At 46.0% G+C, this 25,166-nt stretch overlaps 1 protein-coding gene, 1 long non-coding RNA gene and 3 other non-coding genes across 6 annotated transcripts in view; 3 read left to right on the top strand and 2 right to left on the bottom strand.

The window, feature by feature from the left end:
• The window catches only part of LOC136376721 (uncharacterized), a 432,865-nt gene that overhangs the window by 390,733 nt on the left and 16,966 nt on the right, over positions 1-25,166 (top strand). The window lies entirely within an intron of this gene.
• TRIM7 (tripartite motif containing 7) lies at positions 1,848-13,853 on the bottom strand. 2 transcript variants are annotated; one of them, XM_066343004.1, is made up of 7 exons: positions 12,764-13,852; positions 11,799-11,894; positions 6,615-6,845; positions 5,559-5,581; positions 5,175-5,290; positions 4,708-4,743; positions 1,848-3,274 (listed from the first exon to the last, which is right to left on the bottom strand). In XM_066343004.1, exons 1-7 carry the CDS (start codon positions 13,277-13,279, stop codon positions 2,763-2,765), a joined length of 1,530 nt encoding a protein of 509 aa, XP_066199101.1. In that variant the 5' UTR covers positions 13,280-13,852; the 3' UTR covers positions 1,848-2,762. The 2 variants fall into 2 exon arrangements, 1 of the variants encoding a protein (XP_066199101.1); XR_010746224.1 differs by lacking the exon at positions 5,559-5,581 and having other exon boundaries at positions 3,179-3,274; positions 12,764-13,853.
• TRNAA-UGC (transfer RNA alanine (anticodon UGC)) lies at positions 15,407-15,478 on the top strand. Its single transcript has one exon. It is a non-coding gene; the product is annotated as a tRNA-Ala (tRNA).
• On the top strand, positions 16,054-16,126 carry TRNAK-CUU (transfer RNA lysine (anticodon CUU)). The gene has a single exon. It is a non-coding gene; the product is annotated as a tRNA-Lys (tRNA).
• TRNAV-AAC (transfer RNA valine (anticodon AAC)) lies at positions 23,457-23,529 on the bottom strand. Its single transcript has one exon. It is a non-coding gene; the product is annotated as a tRNA-Val (tRNA).

Genomic DNA, 25,166 nt, shown 5'->3' with positions numbered 1-25,166 from the left:
GTATAACATATAACTTTGATTAATCCTAATACTTGAATTACTATTTGACTTAAAACTTTGAATACACCTTACAATGCATTAACCAAATTAGCAAGTCTTAAGGATCTATATTCTTTTTTTTTAATTTAATTTATTTATTTACAGGGACAGATAGTCAGAGAGAGGGACAGATAGGGACAGACAGACAGGAACGGAGAGAGATGAGAAGCATCAATCATCAGTTTTTCATTGCGACACCTTAGTTGTTCATTGATTGCTTTCTCATATGTGCCTTGACCGTGGGCCTTCAGCAGACCGAGTAACCCCTTGCTGGAGCCAGCGACCTTGGGTCCAAGCTGGTGAGCTTTGCTCAAGCCAGATGAGCCCGCGCTCAAGCTGGTGACCTCGGGGTCTCGAACCTGGGTCCTTCTGCATCCCAGTCCAACGCTCTATCCACTGCGCCACCTCCTGGTCAGGCAGGATCTATATTCTATTCAATTTAAATTTAAATGAGCGCTCCTTACAATTTCTAATTTTAAAACAAAAAATATATGGATGAAACTATTTTTTCAATATAAGAGCCGGCATTTCCAATTTTTGCATGCAAGAACTTAATTCAGGCCTTAAAAAATCACATTTTAGACAACATCAAACAAAAACTAAACAGAAACTAGATTCAGACAAACCAGAGAGAAACCTGGGATTTCAGAGTACAATCAGACTAGAAAGATGCCTGCCTGACTCTAGTCAGGGTATTTTCTGACAGAGACTAAGGATGAATGAAACTAATCAAAATCTCCCGAGAAGAAAATAAAACTCGGTGACCACTAAGAGATTTTGTAATCAGATCCATCAGGAGTCCCCTGTCCAAATTTCCAGGCAAAGAACAAGAAAGAAACAAAATGATAGCTCAGAGGATCATAGCCAAAACACCAAAGAAAATCAGTATTATTTCTTTATTACAAAGACTGGAGAATTCTAAGGACTTTATGATTTCTTTATATGTCCTAATTCTAATTGAGTTTGTACTAATTGATGTAATGCTTCAAGCTTCTCTCCTTTTAACAGTTACTGCTCAACCTATATCAATATCAGACATTACCTGATGAGCTGGAGGCCATGAGGATTCAGAATCAGACTGCAAAGATTGCAAAGCCAAGGAAATGAAATTACAGAGAGACCAAACAGAAAGAGGAATAGTGTCTCCTTGTTGTAGAGCACGCCATAAAGCTTTTATTACTTGGTTCCAGGTTTTTAAACTTAACGCAGCCTTTTGTGGCTAAAACCAGTAACAATGCTTCTTTATATTTTTAAATAATAACTTAATATTTTTACTTTTATTTTTAACAGTTATACCAGACCCTTTTAATAATGCTTGCAATAGTTTCATATACTGGGTCTCTATTGATGAGGAATTGGCATGAGAATTCCCCATTACTCTGCCTCCCGAAGGATTTGCTTACCTACCGAGCGGTCTTATACCCCCTTTGGTCTGATGGTCCTGAGACTGCAAATTCTGACCTCTTCGAGCCCCTGTTCGTGGGATCATGCCCCACGTTGGGTGCCAGATGTTATAAATTTATTTATGGTTAGGACTTGCGAGGCAAAAGACACATCAGATGCAAGTTAATGGGCAGAGGCCTGAAACTCTTAGGTGGATCCAGCCCCGAGAAACTGTGCCACTGCATATTTATTGAGATCCAAAAGCCACAGCTCAGCAGATAAAACTAGAAAGTTACACAAGGGAAACTTTTTTCCCATCCATTTCATCCCCAACCCTGCACATCTATTGTTTCTTTCATGAACAAGGACACAGATGAATCAGAGTCTCAGAGCTTATCAATCATAAAGGACATCTGGTTCTTGGAGGCATTCCTCCAAGAATCCTGCGTATTTGCATTCAAGTACCCCAGGCCAATGTCTCCTTATTGCTAACACACTCCAAGATCTCTTGTCTCCAAGTAGCCCTTGCTCTGCAGCTAACTGCCGTTTATATTGGTGCAGGGTCGTCTCCTACACCTTTGGTCTCCTTACTCAGGGAGACTGTACTTTGGCACTTGAAAGGGGTTAGGCATCTGTAAGAATACATGGCTGTCACTGTGGCCGAGGATACTACACTGTGTACATATATCACTCTGTATCATCAGTTCAGAGGTTAGAGGGTAGCCATGCCTTTATACTGTTGTCTGAAACTTTCCCCTCATGTACAGATCAAGGATCTCTTTCCAGTCCTGACCCAGATTCCCCTCTTAGCTGGGAATATAGTGCTCCTCCCTGAGTAGATGATTTGGTCAGGCAAGCTAGGTTCAGGTCTCTGAAGGCAGAGCTGGCAACTGACAAGAAGGCAAAACAGAAGTGAACATAAACCTGGCTGGCCTGGCCCTAAACGTGCCCCTTGCAACTGAGGACAGCACAGGACCAGGGCTTGGTGTTGTTCCAGGGATCCAAAGGAAGCACCCCTGTCAACAGCTGGGCTCCTATCCTCACCAGCCTCCACCTCCACACACCTGGAACCAAATCCACATGCCAGGAACAACAGAAAGGGGACAGACCCCAGGGCCAGAGGCATCTTTTCCTCTTCTCAGTTGAACATAGAGCCCCTTCCCCAGACTTCCCAGTCTCTAGAAGCTTCTCTCAGTCAGCCTGGGGCAGGAGAGTGAAGGGCAGACGCAAAGTGACCAGGAGGCTCCAAAGGAGAACAGAACAGCATCCCTTCCCATGGGCAGCCAGGACGAGTTCACGCTTGATTGACCCACCCTCTTTGGGAGGCCAGGCAATGTCTCTCAAGGCCAGATCCTCAAGTAGGTGCCAGTAGAGCAGACAGAGAAAAGAGGGAACACACGCTCTTGGAAGTTGACACGGAAAGTGTAGAGGTGGTGCATGTCCTCTGCAGCATAGAAGGAGACGGCGCCCACCTCCAGGTCCAGTGCCACCCTCACGCGAGACAGGTGGCCACAGCTGAGGGGTGTCCGCTCAGGGCTGGTCACAGCCCAGTACTGCCCGCTATTGAGCTGCAGCGCCCAGACACCCTCCTCGGGAGTGAAGGGCGTGAGGCCCTTGCGGCGCACGCTCTCGCGGGCCACGCCGAAGGCCCAGCCATCCTGGGAACCCACTTCCACCTCCCAGTGGTGCCGTCCAGAGGAGAAGCCGCAGGATGCCAGGACTCGTGTGTTGACATCAAAGCGACGCGGGTGGCTGGGCAGGTCCTGGGCCCTCTGTCCAAGGCGCACACTCTTAAGATCCAGAGAGAGGATGAGGCGGGGGTTGGCCGTGTCAGGATCTAAGGTCAGCTCCACTGCAGTGGGGAAGGCAGCAAGAGACAGACAACCCATGCAGGCTCCTTGCTAGCCCCCACCCCTTATTCCTACCCCCCTCCAAGTACATGCTGAAATCAAACAAATGCAACACGTGGATCTAATTTCACTCTCAATTCGAACACATGGACAAATCGAATTGAAAAACAATTGGAGGATATTAAATATTTAGATACTGAGAAGAATCATCATTTTTTCTAATTATGAGGCTGCTTGCTGCGCTAAGAGGGCCGCTTAATTTTTCTAATTATGATGATTTTATGGTTGATTTTTAAAAATTTATTGCATTAGAAACCAAATACTGAGATATTTATAGCAATGAAATTATCTATGACTTGCTTCAAAATAATCCAGTGGGAAGAAATGGACTTTTAAAGAAATGGGTTGGGGTGGTAGTAATAATCGCTGAGTGTGTATGATGAATATATAAGATTTGTTATGCTCATTTCTCTACTTTAGTGTATGTTTGAAATTTTCCATAATAAAAAGCTCTAATAAACACACTTGTATGTACTACAGTCTTCCAGGCCTTTTCTAGGCCCTGGGTCTCCCAGCTCTCTGCAGTTTCATTTCGGGGGGGGGGGGAAGGGAAGAGAGAGAATAAATAATAAAAAACAGAAGATAAGAGGGATTGGGACAGCAGGCTGTGATTTCAACTCTAGAGAGCCCAGGGAAGGCTTCACTGACATGCATTTAAGCAAAGATATACAGAAGGTGAAAAGACCAGACAGGCAGCTGCCTGGTGAAATGCATTCCAGGCGCAGTAAGTGTGTGCGTGGTGCACAGAGTGCATGCACCAGGGGAGACTATGCAGTAAGGCCAGATCCCCTGGGGCCTGGAAGGTCACTGTGAGAACTCCAGCCCTTACTGAGTGAAAGATGCCAGTTCTGGTTCTAAGCAGAGGAGGGGCATGGTCTCACTCAGCTGGTTTAGATTCTTTCCAGGCAAAGTCTGACTTAGCCCTCCCCTCCCCTCCCTGTGGGGTTGGGTACCACTCACCCCAGAGCTCTGCAGGAGTAAGAACCACCCATCTTGTCCTCAGTTTCCTCCTGTTTCTCCTCATCACTGCAGACAACTCCAGTCCCCAGAAAATGTCTCAGTACAAAGTCTCAGTAATTTTGAGAGTGGGGACAGGGGAAAGAGGCTTATTCAGGTGATTGACAAGCCTTCCCCAATCTAAATATCCTGAAGCGCAGGGCACTCATGCTCTGGACCATAAGCCTACAGGCCCCATTGTGGCCTGAGGGAGTCAGCACTGTGAGGTGAGGACAGGGGGAAAAGGGAGTTTATGGCAGAGTCACTGAGTTGGGTGGGCAGAAGGAACCAACCACACACAAAGCCCAGAGAGACAGTCACAAGAAAGTGAATTCTCTATGTGGCCAAAAGACAGACACAATCACCATGACCATCATACCTTTCTCCTCTTTCTCCAGCTCTTCACGAAGATCCTCTGAGGAGAAACAAAGCAGGGTGTGCATGAATGATAGGAAATTGTCTATCTGGCAATAACAGTGACACCACATCCTCTGACACTTATGGCCCCACTGGCTCACTTACTCCCCAGATAGGCCCGAGCATTGGGCCCAACGTGGGGAGGCAGTACTCCGGCTTTCCCAGTCCAGCTTCCGCCACTTTTGCCTGGAGCTGGTCAGAGCTGAGATCTTCTTCCTCATCCCTCTTTCTACCCCAATGCCCCTCTATCCTGTCTGTCCCCAGAGGAAACTCCATGCCCTGAGGGGGCCTGAATAAATTAGCCACCACACACCCCAGCTCTGGTTTTCTCACACAGCTTTTGGAAAGGCCCATCTTCAGACCCCGAAAAACCAGAACCACACCACTGCCACTGGCATCTCATGGCCCAGTCCCACACACGTGTTCTACCTTTGAACTTCTTGAGCAGCCCCTTTAAGACAAAGGTCTTGAGGGAAACATTCCAGACTTTATTCTTCATCTCAGAGGAGACTGTAGTTGGCTTGGGGGCAGGCACACTGCTGCACCTGCAGGATGAGGAGGAAGGCCCACCAATATTGTCCCACTCCCACAGTTAGAACGGTGAGATCCTCTTGGTGGGAAGAGATAGGACAAGGAGAGCCTGATCACATGCTGATACCCGCACCCAGACAGATGGACTTCTGCCTTAGAAGGAATGCAGATAAGGCACTGGGAATTGGGAAGTGAGAAGTAAGGGGCAGGGAATAAAGAGAGCATGCAGTGGGAAGGAAAAACCAGCTTAGAGGGGCCCAAGGAACTGTTAGGTCCATTCACCTGCTTAGTGTATTTTTGAATTCCTAGAAAGAAAGATGAAAGAAAACCAAATCAACATCAGGTACCTTTCGTTTGCCTTTGGAAAAATAAAATCGCCCCTGCCCTACTTCCAGAGGAATAGCAATAGGTAGGTATCCACACCGCCTGCTTGCATGGGCCTGGGTGTCAAGGACTTCCTAGTGTGGCTGGCATCTTATCAACGTGGTGGATCCCTTGACCCTGCCCACAGCTCCACAAATGTTCCTGCTATTACAGAATCATCACTGGAGCCACGTTGCCTCTGCTCTGGACACCACCAAGACAAGTCATAGCCTTTATGCAGTGACTGCTCATTCAGATGAGTGTCTTTTAAATGACTCTTCTTGACCCGTTTGTGACTTCTGAAGTTTATTTAGTAGAGTGTGACTACAGTCGTCCCTCACCATATCGCAGTTCACTTTTCGTGGTCTCACTGTATTGTTGATTTTTGAATTCTATATATCTAATTTTGTATCACGGATTTTTTGCTATATTGCACAACTTTGTGGTATATAGGTATTTTTATATATTTATTATTTTAATTATTTTTGCGGTAAAGTAAGCAAAGTAAGTGTGGGAAAGGTTAATAACAGTGTGGGAAATAGTGTGGGGAGGGTTTATAAAGTCTTAAAATGTATATAAATAATAAAATAAATATAAGGTCGCTACTTCGTGGATTTTCGCCTATCGCGGGCAGTTCTGGAACCTAGCCCCTGCAATAGACAAGAGACCATTGTATATTTTAGTGAAATAAAATAGAATATAAAACATCAACATGCATCACATTAGCAAAGGTGTTATTTTTTGAGACTTTTATCTCAAGTGTGTACATACTGGAATACGATATAAGATATATTGTTATTCATGGTCAGGAAAGTTTTATCAGATCCTTTCAGACCTCTAAAAGGATAATCAGGGCACCTCTCTCCAGTCCCTTTTGGCTCCAGATTGTGTGAGTCTACTAAACTCGCAGGATGTAACTCTGTCCTCACAATGCCTCACCATAAATGACTCAAAGCCCTGGGGATTCAGACTCACCTGGAGAAAGTCAAGGTCAGGCTTGCGAACTGTCTCCTCGATCTGGTTGCTGAGCTTGGATAGCTGGGTGATCTCACCTCCAAGCTGGGCTAAGTTCTCATTCTGCTTCTGTGTCACCTCCCTGGACAGCTCCTCCAGGCGGCCCATGAGCCGGCCCTCCTGCTCCACCAGGAAGGCCCGCAGTGCCTGAAATTCTGCCCCTACCTTCTCCTGTTCAGTTGACATCTGCTTCTGTCCCAGGAGAGAAGAAGTTGGAGAGGTGAGGGGACATGAGCATCAAGACTTGGCATTTAGACGGGGATCTTGAGCCATCCCACAGGGCAGAGTTTCATCTGCCTCACTGCTCAGGGGTCACATGCTCACCCAGGCATGCACACCCTGTGTAGCTCTAATTTAAATATCCCAACTTGCCTGACCTGTGGTGGCGCAGTGGATAAAGTGTCAACCTGGAATGCTGAGGTTGCCAATTAGAGATCCTGGGCTTGCATAGTCAAGGCACATATGAGAATATACTATAGTTGATGCTTCCTGCTCCTCCCTCCATCTTTCTGTCTGTCTGTCTCTCTCTCTCTCATGCCCCTTTCTCTTAAATCAATAAGTAAAATCTTTAAATATTCCCAACTCTAAGGGCACAGCAGCTTCAACACATGCTCTCACTTCCCATGTCACAAATGTGTCATGTGTCTCTTTGTACCTAAGTTCTCCCATCAATGTAGGGCAATTTCAGACTCACCAGAGAACTGCTCATGGCTGCAGTTTCCTCATTTGAAAAGTGGGAGAGATAAAGTAGTGCCTCCTGGGGCCACTATAAAGATTAAACTGAGGTCACTATTTCTTTCCCAAACACATTTATTATATGTTAAAGACAAGAAAACGGGGCCTAAATAGAGTTGCTTATGCTAAGCTTCACCTCATCAAACAGACTTCATCATAGTTTCAGCTCTCCCAGAAGTGGAATCTTAAACCAGTCCACAGGAATTGCCTTTGGTCAGTAACCTACCATTCTCTATAGGGAGGGCAACTTTGCAATCCAGTTTATTTTTTGTTTTCATTTGTTGGGTTTTTGCTTTTTTGTTTGTTTTGCCCTATATAACTTCCTTGTTCCTGCTACCTCTGTTTATATCATCTCTGACCTTATTCAGCTCTTTGGGGATTCTTTCTTTCTTTTTTATGTTTATTTTATTGATCTTAGAGAGAAAGGTTATGGGGGGGGGAGGGAGGGAGAGAGAGAGAGAGAGAGAGAGAGAGAAGAACATCCATCAGTTCCTGTGTGTGCCCTGACTGAGAAGAGAACTGACAACCTCTGTACTTCAGGATGATTCCCTAACCAACTGAGCCAACCGGCCAGGGTTAGGCCTTCTTTCTATCGCTAGATTAGATGCTGGCCAACTCATCAATCACTGAATAAGCCAATAAGATCTTTAAAATGTACTCAGTTGGATTTTGTTTTTTAACATTTGTCACCCCTCCAACTTTCACTCCTCACTGTACTTCATTTTAAAGAGCACCATTTCTGTTTAGCAAATACGAAGGTAACACATGCTCATAATATGTATAAAGTCTGGGAGTTGCAGAAAAGTGGGAGGAAGGAAGGAAAATCAGCGGCAGTGACCAGAGGTAGCAGCACACCCACATGACCCAAGTGAGGATATGCTATGTGCAGGCTTCATATTATATCCATTGCCATTATCCACAGGATTCTCATTCCTGTGTTTTAAGACACAGATGCATGTTCCTAATCCTACATGAATGTGTGAGAAGGACTGTACATAATATAATAAGCCAGGTCTCTCACACCTAATGAAAAGTGAGAAGGACTCGTTCCTCCAAAGCAAGCTTGACTGTCACAGGTAGAGCGTCGGCCTGGCGTGCGGGGGACCCAGGTTCGATTCCCGGCCAGGGCACATAGGAGAAGCGCCCATTTGCTTCTCCACCCTCCCCCCCCTTCCTCTCTGTCTCTCTCTTCCCCTCCCGCAGCCAAGGCTCCATTGGAGCAAGGATGGCCCGGGCGCTGGGGATGGCTCCTTGGCCTCTGCCCCAGGCGCTAGAGTGGCGCTAGTCTCGGCAGAGCGAGGCCCCGGAGGGGCAGAGCTTCACCCCCTGGTGGGCAGAGCTTCGCCCCTGGTGGGCGTGCCGGTGGATCTCGCTCGGCCGCATGCGGGAGTCTGTCTGTCTCTCCCGTTTCCAGCTTCAGAAAAATACAAAAAAAAAACAAAAACCACAAACAAACAAACAAAAAAACTCTGAGGGAGGAAAGGATGGCTGGAAGAGGAGACTGTGGGTGGGTTATTAAGTCAGGAGTCCTGGGTTCAGGCCATGGCTCCCCTAGGACCTTCGCCATTGAACACTGGGCAAGCAGGTGGCTGTTGTTTGGTGTGTATGGGTGTTAACCCACTCAAGGCTGACAACGACTCAGTGATGTGGGAGCACTCTCAACCCATTTTACCAGTGAGGTGAGAGACAGAGAAACACATCACCAGCAAGCGGAGAGCCGGAATTCTAACCTAGGAAGTCTGCCCCCAGAATCGGAATTTCTTGCCACTATATCGCTCACAAAAATTAGGGGATATTTCAAAATTAGGGGATATGAAGCGATTAAAAAAAAAGAAACATTTGATTATTTTTATTATTAAACAAGAACATCAGAAAAGCAAATGACAAGTCAAAGAAAGTTGTTTGATTATGCAGATGAGATGCAAAACCAACTTTCATTTCATTGGTGAAAACGCACTGTACAAAAGGCTGAAAGTACTAGAGTATCTGGATGTTCTGATTCCCTAATTTTCGTGAGCAGTGTATATCGCATGGCCCTCCAAAGAAATAACATAGTGGAATAATATTAGCCAAAATATTCTAAATCAGGGTTTCCAAACCTCTGCACTATTGATATTTGGGACCAGATAATTCTTTGTTCTGGAGGGCTGTCCTGTGCATTGCAGGATGCTTAATCAGCACCCTGTCCTCTACCACTGAATGCCAGTAGCACTCCTGCCCCAGTATTGACAATGAGAAGTCTATCCAGACATTGCCCAATGTCCTTTGGGGGTCAAAACTGCCCCCAGTTGAGACGTACTACTAAGTGGAAAGAGCATTTTCAAATAAAAATATTCATTATCTTTTTGTTATCATGCAGCAAGAGTTGTCCTCTACCTCCAGTTTCATTAAGCAGGTATTTTTGTTTTGTTTTGTTTTGTTTTGTTTTAGTGAGACAGACAAAGAGACACAGACAGACAGGAAGGGAGAGAGATAAGCATCAACTCATAGTTGTGGCACCTTAGTTGTTCACTGACTGCTTCTCATGCATGCCATGATGGGGGAGGAGGGTGTCCAGCTGAGCCAGTAACCCCTTGCTCAAGCCAGTGATCTTGGGCTCAAGTCAATGACCATGGGGTCATGTCAATGATCCTACCCACAAGCCCTCAACCCTGCACTCAAACTGGTGAGCTGCACCCAAGGCCGAGGAGTCTGTGCTCAATCTTGCGACCTGGAAGGGGGGTGGGGGTTCGAACCTGGGCGAACCAGGTCAACACACTATCCACTGCTCTACCACTGGCCCAGTAAGCAGGTATTTTATATTTCTAAAGAAAGGGTGGGCCTGACAAGGCAGTGGCGGCACAGTGGATAAAGCGTTGGACTGGGACACAGAGGACCCAGGTTGGAAACCCCAAGATCTCTGGTTTGAGCGCAGGATTACCAGTTTGAGCAAGGGATTGCTAGTTTGAGCATGGAACCATAGAAAGACATGACCCCTGGTTCCTGGCTTGAAGCCCAAGGTCAGTGGCTTGAGCAAGGGCTTACTAGCCCCCTGTAGGCCCCCCCACCGTCAAAACACACATGAGAAAGCAATCAATGAACAACGAAGGAGCTGCAAAAAATTGATGCTTCTCATTTCTCTCCCTGCCCCTCTCTCTGTCTCACAAAAGAAAATAAAAGTGGGCCAAAGACGACAAAGCTGCCCATGCTGTGGCAGGCCCTCTAGCTCATGAGTGGAAGAGCTTACATACTTACTCCTTCCTAGAAGTCTGGAGATGAAGATTGAGCCCTTTTTTGGGAAGGGAAAGTCTGGGATGCATATTAGAGGTAGGTGCACAAGGTGCAGCTCAGGGTCAAGAAGGGGGCAACTGAACTCAAGGTCTTCCCCTCCACACTACTCGCATCCCACCTTGAGCACAGGAGGGTCCTCAAGTTCTTCTTGCTCCAATTTCCAACTCCAGAACTGAATGGTCTTATCCTAACAGACCCCAGTAGACACTTTCATTCTTTTAACACCTACTTATCGAGCTAAGAACTGATTTTGCGAGGTAGAAAATTACAGTTCGTGACCTCTGTTGCCTGCCTGAATCAAAATGAGCTCCAATTCACATTCCTGTTCCTTTGTAAAGAAGACAAAATATCATTGCTACCGACCAGGGGCACTGAGAACACTGGGCTGCGCAGCAGGGGCGGCTGGAAATCAGTCGCCAAACCTCCACCCTTAGCAGGTCTGACACTCAGTGAGCTCCCTTCCCCGTAACCTAACTTCAAAATCTAAAAAACAAAAAATGAAAGAAAAAAAGTTTTTTCATAACTCTTCTGGTGGCAAAAAATGTCCTGGGCTAACATGAGGCTATTTACCATTTTTATGTTTTCACTTAGTGTGAATATTCATGTTTCTCTGCAGAAACACTGCATTCAGTTATGATGCTCCAAGGCACGAACTGGGGTTTATGTAATATTAAAATGACTATATATTCTGATTCCCTGGGACAGTTCCAGTTTAAGCCAGCTATTCCAGAAGGATTATTTTAGCATTTTTACTTTCAAAAGTTCTGGTTATAGCCTGACCTGTGGTGGCGCAGTGGATAAAGAAAGCGCTGACCTAGAATGCTGAGGTCACCGGTTCAAAACCCTGGGCTTGCCGGGTCAAGGCACATACAAGAAGCAACTACTACACGCTAATGCTTCCAATTCCTCTCCCCCCTTTCTCGCTCTCTAAAATCAATAAATAAAATCTTAAAAAAAAAAAGTTTGGGGAAAAAAAGTTCTGGTTATACAGTCACTCTTTATAATATGTATCTTATTATTTTTAAAAAAACACACCTCTGCTGTTTCACAGGCACAGACTCCAACGCCACACACTAAAACCTTGCCAGGGTGGTGGATGGCCCTCTGTTATTTAGGAAGGGGGTGGGGCGGAGGGCTCACCAGGAGCTCCTTGCTTTCCTTCTCTTCGGTGGAACGAAACATCTCGTAGTCCTCCAGATCATTCTTCAAGACCTTCAGCCTGGACTCCAGGAGCTCCTGCAGGAGAGTGAGAAGGGAGACATTGTGGGGAAAAGATTCTGAAACCCCTACTGGTGCCTTCCTAGAGCCATCCAGGAGAAAGAAAAGGCCCTGCTCATTGCGGAGGAGACCAGGTTGAAGCCATCTCCAGACACCATGGATACAGCCTGCGCAGACTTCACACTGAGGGACAGGGCAACTTCCGGGAGACGCCAAAAGCCCAAGGGTTTCTCTTCCCCCAACCATCCATGCACAATTCAGGCTGAAACACAAGCTCCTCCCACTCCTCAGCAGCCCAACCCACCTTGTCTTCTCTTCCCTCTCCACCATCAGAAATACATCTGTATGGAAGGGTTGGAGCAGTTTAGCGAGCAAAGGAAGACGGTACTGTGTGCCCAAGGCCTCCACAGACACCTCAGCTGAGGCCCCAGCAAAGAGGCAGGAAAGAAAGAAGCCCAGGATCAACGGCTTTGACACAACCCAGACGCCTCTCTCCTTGTCCCCTGGAGCCACCCACCCTTCCCCCACCTCCTCGAAAGGTCGTCTCACTCGGAGAAGGAGCTGAGAGTGGGGGCAGTGTATGTGTGGGTGTGCCCTAGTATCCGCTAGAGGACGGGCACAGAAAGAAAATCGCCAGGTCGTGGAACATCGCCCCAGCGATGGACGGCAGAAAGAAACGCGAGGGAGTTCGGGGGTATTGGTGGTGTGGGGATGACAGAGGGACAGTCACGCTCAGCCCCAGATCCAGTGCTGAGCAGGAGAAAAGACATAGGAGCTCACCTGAACCTCCGGTCTACCTGCCTGTCTGTCGTCTGCACTGAGTGAGCCGAAAGGCTGGACTGGGACCCGGAGTCGCGGGGACCCGCAGAGGTGGGGTGGGCGCTCACCTTAGCCTCCTGCACAGCCTCATCGAGCGGTAACACGGCGTGCTCGCGATGCTCCCGGGCGCGGTCGCACACCACGCAAATGGCACGACCGTCGTCCTGGCAGAAGAGTTTGAGAGGTTCGCCGTGTTGTGCGCACCGAGCCGCCGCCACTGCCGGGGCCCCGCGGTCGCTGTCGCGGCGCGCGGCGGCGGCGGGCAGGCTGAAGCGCCGCAGCAGTGAGGCCACCGCGGCCAGCTGCCGGTTGGGCCGCAGCTGGCTCGGGCGCGCAGGCTCGCGGCACTGAGGGCAGGGCAGCGGGCAGGGCAGCAAGCGGGAGGAGGCGGCGGAACCCACGCCGGGGCGCTCCCAGCAGCGCGCGATGCAGGAGCGGCAGAAGCTGTGGCCGCACTCGACCGACACCGGCTCTCGGAAAAGCTCCAGGCAGATGGAACACGTCGCCTCGCCCTGCAGTTCTGCCGCCAGTGCCAGGGCCTCGGCCCCGGAGCCCGGGCCCGTCCGCTGCCCCACCGCCGCCATGCGCGGCCGCAGCGCACACAAGTCTGGCGGCGCCGGGGAGGCCAGAGACCCAACTGTGTGCGGCTGGCAGCGCGGCGGCTGGGGCGGGCCTCCCGGCGCCCACTGAGAGGAAGGGCGCGGCTGGCACGCGCAGGCGGAGACTGGCACTTGGGGCGCGTCCGGCGGGGAAGCCTGCCGGGAGGGTGCGCGTTGAGGGTGGGCCACGCGGTGCAGAGGGGGGATCCAAGTGAAAGCTAGCGCCCTGCGCCCTGCTTCTGGACCCCTCAGTCCCCGCGACAACCCTCTTCTCCGTCGCCCCCCTCGCTCAGCCCCTCTGCGGGCCGGGCCGGACCGCCCCAGCCTGACCTAGTCAGCCGTGGGAAACGGGCCGGGGCAGGTGGGCGCACAGGCCCAGCTGGGCGCCACTCCCGGCTGCCGCCTGAGGCCGACTCAGCACCGCCGGGGCAAGGACCTGGCGCCCGGACCGCAGTGTCAGATTCCCGGAGTGCCAGTTTGTCCCGGCTCTAGGCTGAGCTAAATTTGGAGTCTGGAAACTGGCTCTTGCTCCTCACCCCCCATCATGGCCTTGTATCCACCTCTGTAGCTAGCTACCTTTCCTGTGATAGTTCCCTTCCCCTTGTTTATTCTTTATCTTTTTTAAAACAAATAACACATTCACAATAAAATTTCCCAGTTTACTCGGTGTTATTCCCCCACTCCTGAAAAAAACAAAACAAAACAAAAAAAAACAACCCAGTCCTCTACTGTCCCTCCAGCTTATCTCCACAGCCCCCTTCCAGAGCTGCTAGTATTATTTGTTTCCGTCCTTTGTGTTCTTACGCCCTCGGAAGGCCAATGGGGTCAAGCTTTCGCCCCACCCTCCTCAGAAATCTCTCTGGCCAAAATCATCAGTGACCTCAGAGATTCTAACCCAAAGGCAAAAAGCCCCTTCTCAGGCATCACCTTAGCTGCCCTCTCTTCTGATGCCTCCTCTTTCCTGACACCCCTTCTGGGCGCCTTCCAGGCTTTCCCCCCCGTAGTTCCATGGCCTGCTACCTTCATCTCTTCTCCCTGCCCAGACTCAGTCCTTGGGCCTCTGTCTGCGCTCAATCCTTTGTGATCTCTTTACCATCCCGGAAGATCCTTCCCTGCTGACACCACAGTACACAACCCCAGCCCAGGACCCCTATGATGCTTGCCTTCCACATCCAACTCCAGGATAGCATCTCCACTTGTGTGTTTTAAGGGGCACCACACAATCACCGTGTCCACAAACTGTACTTCTGATCTGCCCCAGCACGTGCTCCTCCCACAGCCTTCCCCACCCCACCCCACTTAACAGCAACTCCATTCCTCCAGGTGCTGAGGACAAAAGCAGGGAGTCCTCTGTGACTACAAGAGGAAAAAATTGCACACACCTCACCCCGTTTCTCAGCATGTCCTCAGTCATTCACTCTTTCCTTTACACCTGGAGGGATGTAATAGTCTTTCCCCTTCTGTCCCACTCCCCTGTCCTATCTTCTCCATTCAGATGTGAGAACAATTCTGTTAAAATATTTTTAAGTAAAGTCATGGCCCTCCTCTGCTCAAACCCTCCAGTGGCTCCCACTTTTCAGAGTAAAAGTAGCAGTCTCTTTTTTTATTCTTTTTTTAAAAAAATTTTAATTGATTAGAGAGAGACACTGAGAGACATCGATTTGTTCCACTTAGTTGTACACTCATTGGCTGCTTCTTTTATGTTCCCTAACTCTGACCGAATGGCAACCTTAGCTTATCCAGAGGACACTGACCAACTGAGCTACCCCGGCAGGGCATTCTAGTCTTTACTATTGTCTAAAAGCCCTGTCCCATTGTTTGTTCCCCTCCTTTGCACGGGCCTCCTCTCTACTCTCATCTTTTATCATTCTCCCTTATTGACTCTCCTCCTGCTACGTGTACCTCTTTGCTATTTCTGCAACACGTCAGAAAGACGTGCGTCCTTCCGCTGAATTCCGTGCTTCAGTGGTCATTTAGAAGAGGACCCTGGAAACCCTGGCGACACTGCCTGCTGGGAACCGCAGCCTCTGCACTGTCGTACCCAAAGTCATCAACCCAAGGTTATGCTAATAAATAGCTAAGAAGACACAGGAGGGAACTTTTATCGGGGTAGGGGATGTAGCTCAGTGGTAGAGCACATGCTTTGCATGTATGAGGCCCCGGGTTCGATCCCCGGCATCTCCATTTGGTGACATTTTGTTGCGTTTCCCAATTTCTTAAAACCTGTGTTTCTACCGCTCTGGGGAAAACGCCGAGTCCTATTTTCTTTTTTATATTTATTTATTGAATTTATTGGAGTGACATTGGTTAATAAAATTATATAGGTTTCAAGTGTACAATTTTATAATACATCATCTATATATTGTAATGTGTTCACCGCCCCTGGATCTTAGCGTTCTGCCCACATAGGATGGGTCGGCTGCGGCCCTCACCCACTCCGATCCCCTGACGCCAACTTTTAACTTCAGATTAAAAAATCACAGGGTGAGCACTTCAGTGGCATCGGGATGCGGACGGTTTCCCTTCGCAAGCGTGTGCTTCCCAGGGATGGAAAAACGCTACATCGCTCCCAAGGACAACACGGAGAAAACAGACGAAAGTGGGAGGGACTGTAAAGCAAGATCCGCAGAGTTTCCGGCTGCCCAGAGCCTTTTAATAGCCAGATCGTACTCAACTGCTAACCTCAACTAGGACATAGGCTCGATAATTTATGAAGTAAAAAGTTGTTAATAGCAAATATAGGTTGCTAAATACCAGGCGCCCGGCTAGCTCAGTCGGTAGAGCATGAGACTCTTAATCTCAGGGTCGTGGGTTCGAGCCCCACGTTGGGCGAGGTGATAACTTTTGTCCTTAAATATTTCATGTGAAATAATTGGTTGCCTGACCCATCTCTGAAAAACAAAGAAACCCTCTAGTGAACATTTACTGTAAGCAATATTCGCTAGGACATTTAACGGCTTCATTCTTGTTCATCCATTAACCCAGCCTGTATCTAGGAACAGAATGAGCTTTGAAAACGTGTAGAATATGCAAAACAAACTTACCATTATAAATATCTTTAAGTGTATAGTTCTGCAGCTTTAGATATGTTGACATTGGTGTGTAGCCATCACCACAATCCATCTCCAGAACTTTTACATCTCCAGAACTGAAACCCTGGACCCAGCAAACAATTACTTCCCACTCTGTCCTTCCAGCCCATCTGTATTCTACTGTCTATGAATTTGACTACTCTAGGTATTTCATATAAGATAAATCGTACAATATTTGTTCTTTTGTGACTGGCTTATTTCACTTAGCATAATGTCTTCAAGATTCATTCATGTTGTAGCATCTGGAAAAATTTTCTTTCTTTTAAGGTTGAATAATAACCCATTTTAAATATGTACTACATTTTGCTTATCCACTCATTTATCAATGGACACTTGGGTTCCTTTCACATTGTGCCTATTGTGAACAATGTTGCTATGACATTGGGTGTACAAATATTCATTTCAGTTCCTACTTTCACTTATTTTGGGTATGTACTAGAAGTGGAATTGCTGATCACATGGTATTTCTGTGTTTAATTTTTTGAGAAATCCGCATACTATTTTCCACATGCACTAATACTGTTTAAAAATCGAACTATCTATAAATATATACAGTAAAAAGTGTTTAACTTCCACCTTCCCTCTCTAGGTAACAACTTGTATACCTGTGTGCATATTCTTCCAGAGTTTTTTGATGAAAATATATTTTTATTTTTCTTCACACAAAAGTATAATTATAGCTGTTATATTTTGAAGATCTTTCTATCTCAAGACATAAAATTTTCTCAGTCTCTTTTTGCAGCCTCATATTATTCTGCTGTAGATGAATCATAGTTTATCACTTACTGATGGATATTTATATTATTTCCAATCTCTTGTCATTACAATTAATACTGCAGTTGGTAAGCATGTAACATGGTCATTTTGCAATTTTGCACTCATATCTGTGGGGCAAATTCCCAGAAGTGTGGGTCAGGGTATATATGTTATTGCAATTTATAGAAATAGGCAAATAACCCAGCTATGAATCCTACTGGCTAATATTTCCTCCCACCAATAGTCAATGAGCTTGCCTGTTTCTCCACTGCTTTGGTAGCAATGGGCTGCTTTAGCAAAAAATCTAAACAGAGCTCCTCACTGCCTATCCTACAAGACAATACCCATTGCAGGGCCTGCAGGGCACCACCTGGCAGGGAAATAACCCTTCTTTTGCCACTCACAGAGGCATACTCAAACAAGAGAGTCTAAAAATCACAGTCACTCTCGTTTATGGTTTATAATCTAATTCTATAGGGCCTGCTTCTGTAGAAGCCATCACATTTTCTTCTCTTGCAAAGCCACATCATTGAAAAGGCCTACACAGTTATTTCTTATTTTGCAAATTTTCTCCTTTGGACAGGAAGAATCCAACCAGATATAAGAAATTAAATATATATACATGTGGTGTGTTTTTTTTTTACTTTTTGGTGTCACATAAGGCATATACAAATTTTTAGATTATGCATGTAGTTTGTAAAGTGGTCTAAGAATAATGATTACACATAATTTATATATAAGTTATTAATCAACCATCCACTTAAATATTTTCATTTAAAAACCTCATTTGAGCCCAACCTGCAGTAATGCAGTGGATAGAACCTTGACCTGGAATGCTGAGGTTGCCATTTCCAGGCCCCAGGTTTGCCAGATCAAGGCACATAGAAGAAGCAACTACTATGAGTTGATGCTTCCTGCTCCTCAATCCCCTTTCTCTTTCTAAAATTAATAAATAAAGTCTTTAAAAAAAACTTATTTGAATCAGAAAATCCTCTCCAAGTTTAATATATTCATTCCTATTTTATAATGAGTCTAATACTCCAGTATCAGCTGTGTGTGTGTGTGTGTGTGTGTGTGTGTGTGTGTGTGTGTGTGTGTCAGAGTGGAGGGGCAGGGAGACAACAAGGGAGAGACATGAGGAGCATCAATTCATAGTTGCAGCACCTTAGTTGTTCATTGATTGCTTCTCATATGTGCCTTGTGGGGGGCTCCAGTGGAGCCAGTGACACCTTGCTCAAGCCAGTGACCTTGGACTCAAACCAGCGACCTTGGGCTTCAAGCCAGCGACCATGGAGGTCATGTTGATGATGCCATGCTGGCAACCCTGTGCTCAAACTGGTGAACCTGTGTTCAAGCCAGTAACTTTGGGGTTTAGGCCGATGCTCTATCTACTGTGCCACCACAAGTCAGGCCTAATGTTTTTTATTTGTTGATTTGAGATTTTAAAAAATCAGTTTGTTATTCCACTTATTTGTGCATTCTTTGGTTACTCTTCGCATTTGCCCTAGCCAGGGATCAAACCTACAACTTTGGTGTATCAGGAGGATGTGCCCAGAAACTGAGCTACTCAGTCAGCATAGTATTAGCTCTTTCTTAAATAGTCACTGGTTTCCCTTTACTAGACTTTACCAAGTCATTCTTCTAGGATCTGTGTAGCATCAGGAGATATAGCCCAACCTACATATATGCTCAACCTGTTATTTCATTGCCGATTATGTCACATCACATGAGTTTTAGGGCACAAGACTTCAGATAAAAGACAGGTCTCAGTCACATGCTGATGTCCTGGGGAGTGTAAGGTCTGAGTAAGGAGGAAGACAAAATGCCAATCAGAGCAACCTAATTCTGGAAGACTGTCTTCGAAAGGAAGAGTGGCCAGAAAGATGACCCCAAGTGACCTGCTCCTTCATTCTGTATCAGGACCAACTGGCTTAAAATCACTGGGTATTTTGGGAAACCCTCTCTGTTGTCATTTGAGATGTTTAGTGTCTAAGGGCAAAGGGGAGGTTTTTTAATATGAAAAAGAATGCATACTTGTTCTGTGATTAATATTCAATACATTACAGTTGTAAATGTTAAAGCTGAATTATTCTTAAGATTTTATATATTAATGTTTGTCTTATAAACTAGCAATTTTTTAAAGAACGCTTTCATTAAATAGGGTGTCATCTTGAACATCTAAGCCATTGATGATATTCTCTTAGACATTTCAAATGACAATTACAGACTTATCTATCTGAACCCTCATTTAGTGGGAGGAGAGGGAGGCACTGGTTAGGTCACACAGCTGGAATGCAGAGCTGGTATCTGAACCTTAATTGCTGCTGCAGACTGTTTCCTTTAACCACCAACTCACAGCACCTAAAAATCCCCAGTGTATTGCTTATTTTCAGTCTTCTGAATGAACCTATTTGCTCATATATCTGCTCTTAAAAACTCCACATTGAGGTCCTACTGTGTTTCTCATTGGCCTGGAAGTCCTCCAAGACTGTGTATGCAGTGTCCTCCACTCATTATTCAATCTACTTGCAAAGAAAAAGAGCAAATGGTGGAAATGGAGTCATCAGGATACAGAGTCAAGGAGGTATAGCTGTGGCTCTTTATTCTCCAAGTTCCTGATTTTTCCTCTGTCCTTGAACATACCAAGCTCTCTCCTAACTCTGGGCCTCTCCCCTAATATCTTCGGAAGGCTGCCTCAGCTCTTTGTCACCTCTTCTGATGTATCTTTCCTTGCCCATTTCTCCAATGCTGTCGCTTGCTTATCTGCCACTTTATCAGATCATAGTCTTTAATTTTCTCACAGTCCTTATAACTCTCTGAGGTTATTTCTGTATCTGTTTACTTGTTTGTTATTTCAATCGGCTATAAGAAGATTAACAGGCAGGTTGTAACCTAGCCTATTTCTTACTGCAATGTAACAAATAAATAGTCAAAGTTTCCTTCTAATAGTGGCACAGCATAGGTTTATTGCAAGTGCCTAGTCCATACTAGGGCCCAGTACATGAGATCTGTAGCTATTAATGCTATTTCTCTAAACTTTGAAGGTCTACAGAGGACCAGAACTACCAGATGAAAGGGGCAGTGGTCATTAGAGTGATTATAGAAGGATAATCTGTGGACCCTGAGAACTATAAAGAAAAGAGTGAGGAGGTAGGAAGTTGTGGAGGTAGAGGTAAAACAGAAATGGTGGAAAAGAGAAAATTATTGAAGCTGGGTGATGGATACTTGGAGTTTTATAATACCATTTTGTCTATTTTGAATTTCTTAATAAATAGGTTTAAAAATCAAACAAAAAGTAATACAATTACTTTTTAGTGAGAGATTAAAAATTTAGCTAAAAATTTTTTAGGGTAAGGATGCTATAATGTTTATTTGATAAAAAAAAAAATTGAACAGCTAGCCAAGCCTGACCTGTGGTGTCACAGAGGATGAAGTATCAACTTGGGATGCTGAGGTCACTGGTTGGAACCCCTAGGCCTGCTGTGTCAAAGCGTATGTGATAAGTAATCAATGAACAACTAAAATGAACCAACAATGAGTTGTACTTCTTGCTCCTCACCCCTTCCTTTCTCTGTAAAATCAATAACTAAAATCTTTAAAAGATTTAACAAAGTTACAACTATATAGAACCCTCAATGTGAACTCACATGCATTAAACCATTTCCTTAGGGTAACTTGAAAGTGGGAGCCAGGGACCTTCAGCCTCATGTACTGCCCTGACACCCAGCTTTGGCTCTTTTTTTTTTACTCTTCACTGAACATCCGCCTGCATCCTAGGGCCAGTAAAGTTAGAGTTAGGCCCTAAATGTGATTGCTGCCAGGAAACAATTATGCTTTCAAATTGGCCACTGCTGAGAGGACAAAGGGGCGGTTGAAAGGGGCTTCCGAGGCTAAGCAGCTTCAATTTCAGCCTCAAAAAGAGAATAATAGTGTTATTGAAACAAGATGAGTCTAAGAAAGCTACAAAGCTGTAATGACAAGTTGCCATTAAGTGTAACTCAAAAGAAATATGACTCACACAAGCTTGCTGCCCAGCCTAGTCGTGCACTGAGGTTAACTGCGTTGTTTTGGACTTGTTTACTGTCTCCACAGTAAACAAAAGATGATGAGAACTCCTGTTAGCTGAGGCTAACAAAATCGACCTGGAAAAAAGTGCCAGGACTGAGTTACAGTTCAGGCCTCCTAGAGTCCTGGGGCCACCAAGGAGGTCAGCTTGTGGATGGTGTGTGTGTGTGTGTGTCAGGAAACACTCTGGCAGTCCAAAGCCTGGTGGGGAGCTGTACTGACTCATCTCAAACCAATCAGTAAAACATGATGGAAAAAATAAATTTAATCAGCAGGGGAACTTGGAGAATTCTCCCCAAGGAGTGGGGCAGAATTCTTCACTCTTTACTCCTCTTAGCCTCTAAGTTCCATGGCTGGGCCTTGGCCCTCCTCTTTGGGTGAGTATGTCTATAAGTTCTGGGAAGCTATGCAAATAAGTATGGAATATTAATAATAAAGAAATGAGCACAATATGGATTTTTGCATGTAAGTTATTCAAATTGTTAACAAATAAAAAGGCCTTTCAAAGTGAGAGACAACAAACATTTATTTGAGTTCAGTAAGAATAGCTATTTGTGAAGCATTTAGTCAGGCAGAAGCCCAAATAATGTTCAGATTAGGAGGCAAAAGCAAGGAGTATTTTTATAAGAAGGAGAACAGTTACATCAATAGAAGGAACGTTTTTAATTTCCTGTCTGGCAGTCATCATACTAACTGCTTTCTTGTTATCTTTGCTAACAGTTCTTTTGCAAAGCACAAGTTTGCTTAGACCCAGTCCAAAGTTATTTTGCCTTGTTTTAACATCCTAAAGGGTCCAAGGATAAGATGGAAAGGCAGTTGCTCTGGTAAGGCAGCTCCAGCTCCATTTTAAAGTTGTTCCGTTTACTTTACATTATTGTTTACAGAATGCGGATGGCCTCACAAGTTTTACCATCACTGGGCTATACTTTGAGTCATGCTTTGCCTACCTTTAAGATATATGAAACATTAAAGAGAATTTGATTCACCACTCTGATGTTTTATTTATTTGACTTCCAAGTTGGGCAGAAGTGCTAGGAAAGTCGCTTGTCAGATGTGGAAGTCTGCCCGACAGGTAGGTGTGCGAGAGCGTGCACCCTACTTTGCAGGCGCGGACGCAGGCTGTGTCGGCAGGGTCCACACGGTGTCTCTACTGACATCTCTCCAGCAGCAGCTCGGGAATAGGGGCGCCGCGCGCCGCTGGCTGCTCTCTGAGGCTTTCTCTGCCTCTTCGCCTTGACCTCGGAACCCTGCTTCCCAGCATACCTGGGGCGTCCCACAGTCCCGAGCCGAGGCCGGCAAGGATCGGTGAAGAGAGAGACCCTGGCGGTCCCTGTGTTTTGCACCGCCGCTGACAAGACACCAAACAGTGGGAGGGTGGCAGGGTGGATGCCAGGTGCTCCTGCCCTGGCTCCGGGGACGCGGGGAGCCGGCGCGTCCGGTGCCCGCGGAGAAGCGGAGATGACCGCACTGGGGACCTCTGGGTGAGGAGGTGCGGGCTGGGAGCGAAACCGGTCCGCCTGGAATCCTGGACTCGCTCGCGGCGGTGTCTTCGTGTGGAAGATGTCGCGATAGTCATCGGCGCGCGCCCCACCCCCATCCCCACCCCGGGTCCCCAGGAGCCGGCGGGCGGAACCAGCTACGTTCCCCGCTGTGCTGACTCAAATTTTTCCCGGTGGCCTCTTTCTTTCCCCTTCTCCGTCCTTTGTCTCCATCTACCATTTCCCTAGCCTGCGTTTTCTCCCCTGGGACGCGTCTGAGCCTCGGGGCTCACGTGGGAACAGGACTGTCGGGTTCCTCTGAGGGGCACACCTGCCGCAGGCCCAGGTACAGCAGCCACACGAGGTGCTATTGCGACCACTCCCAGCGTCCTGTAAAAAAAATCTTTTCCCTGGACTCACTTCCACCATGTATTTCCCACTCATTCCTTTTTACACGTTTTAATATTTCATTTGTCGTTGCGTGGCATTCCAGCCTTTTGTTGCCTTTTTATCGGCCAGGACTGTAAACCCTTCAAAAGCAGTTTCTAACAACATAGGCCACCTTCTTAGCGCCACAAAACTAGAGACCTGTAATGTCCTGGTTGAAGCAAACTGGCAAGGCATTGGAAAAGACAAGAGTACAGATAAAACTGTAATAAAACACGTATAATTACGCACACATACATTTCGACCCCAAATAACGAAATCAGGCAAATTCGCTGTTCAGGAAAAACCTCCTTGTGGGTGGTAAAAAGTACTTCCACTACCAACTGTTTCCGCCCGGTTTCGAACCGGGGACCTTTCGCGTGTTAGGCGAACGTGATAACCACTACACTACGGAAACGGGCATGCCGAGCTTCTTTCTTTGCATGCTATAAGATCTGTATCATGGATCCCTCCCAAGTTTCTCAGTTACATCTGCCAGGTCAGTGTCTTCCGCACCATTCCACCCCAGAATATAAATACTCCTGTGTCTCTGAGTAATAATTTTTGTCAAACTTGTAGTACGCAACCCGTTAGTGGTTCGTGAAATCAGTCAAGTTTACTAATTACAAAAGAAAAAAAAAGTGAATAAAAGCAGCGGGTCTCTCAGGAGGGAAGGTAAAATGTAGCTCCGAAAATGTAGCTCCGCAGGCTTGAGACTGGTTTAATTCTGTCCATTTCTTTATCTAGGGAGACAATTTCAGGGTTTAAAATTTCACATAATTTGTGCTCTATCAACAGTTACGATCTAAAGAATTTAAAAAGACAGAAAATGCATTCAAAGTATGTAAAATTTGGATACATTTTCTTTGAAATATAAATTAAAATATAAATAGGTAAAAATAAAAGTATGTAAAATTATCTATTTTAAAAGGGGAGATGGAAATTAATGAATATCAAATGTCAAATCACTGATATTTAAGTAAAGGTAAAAATTTCATTAAAATTTGAAAATATAATGAAATTTTATGAAAATAAAACTAATTGATCTGACCATTTAATGTCCAGAATTGGGGTGAGTTTTAACACGTTACACATAGATCTACATAATATGCAAATTTAAGAGTAGTAGCTATGGCTTAATATTGCAGACTGTTTTCCCGTCTATTAGGCTTATTCCTGTAGACCTGGGTAGTCAAGAATTGGAACAATCTGAGTCCTACCAAGTAGGAATCCTTGATGTGTCTGACGCAGAGTTCCCTCCTCCAGAACGTAGGCGGGAAGATTTCTTGTCTGAGCCTAATTCAATTCGCCAGGAACCACAAGATGGCCCAGTCTCTGAAAGCTTTACCTCTTTCCCTTTCTAGACCATAATTTGATGCTACTGATTTGTGTCCCCAACACCCCCAACTCCCTTTTTGCACATTTCTATTTCCTTGGCCTTGGTGGAAACTTCCCCGCTGGCTTTCCATCTTTCCCAATTCCTCCTCGGTCTACCGGAGGCCATTTACCTCGAGAGTCAGATCTATGCTCACAGCCTGACCCAACCTCCTTGTCCTCACAGCTGTGGCTCCACCAATGACTGCTCTCCCCAAGCTTCAGATCCACGTATCTTGGACATGTCCTTTTAGACGTCTCCCAACTCGTTGAAGGCTGAACTCACTACAGTAGTACCCCCTTATTTGCAAGGGATATGTTCAAATCTACTCTTCCAATACCAGATCTCAAGGTAAGACTATAGTAACAGTAATTCCACAAGGACGCAGAAACGAGAACTGATCTGGCAACACTGCAGATTTTGCAAACTGTAATTTGTGCTCGTAGCGACTGCCCTAAAGGTGCGTCATGTATATATAGGAGAATGTATAGGAAATTCATTTGGCATATTTGAATTGCCAGCACCAGAAATCTTGTGCTTTAGGACCATTATGAAGTAAAATAAGGGTTACTTGAACAAAAGCACTGCAATACCCTGACATTTGCTCTGATAACCCAGATGGCTACTAATTGACTAACCAAGGGTAGCATATACAGCTTGGATACAGTGGACAAAGGGAT

This window comes from Saccopteryx leptura, chromosome 6 (genome assembly GCF_036850995.1).
Source record: "Saccopteryx leptura isolate mSacLep1 chromosome 6, mSacLep1_pri_phased_curated, whole genome shotgun sequence".
NCBI classification, from domain to species: domain Eukaryota; kingdom Metazoa; phylum Chordata; class Mammalia; order Chiroptera; family Emballonuridae; genus Saccopteryx; species Saccopteryx leptura.
The sequence above is the reverse complement of the archived record's forward strand: the minus strand, read 5'-3'. Positions and strand labels throughout refer to the sequence as shown.

What these genes read in the sequence shown, in the direction of transcription:
- TRIM7 (XM_066343004.1), bottom strand. Translation starts at nt 13,279, where the DNA reads ATGGCGGCGGTGGGGCAGCGGACGGGCCCGGGCTCCGGGGCCGAGGCC. An exon ending in TTCAAAAATACACTAAGCAG is followed by an intron (nt 5,291 to 5,558) that starts GTGAATGGACCT and finishes CTCATCCTGCAG; the next exon opens with GTGCAGCAGTGTGCCTGCCC. An exon ending in GCTGCTCAAGAAGTTCAAAG is followed by an intron (nt 4,744 to 5,174) that starts GTAGAACACGTG and finishes GTTTCTCCTCAG; the next exon opens with AGGATCTTCGTGAAGAGCTG.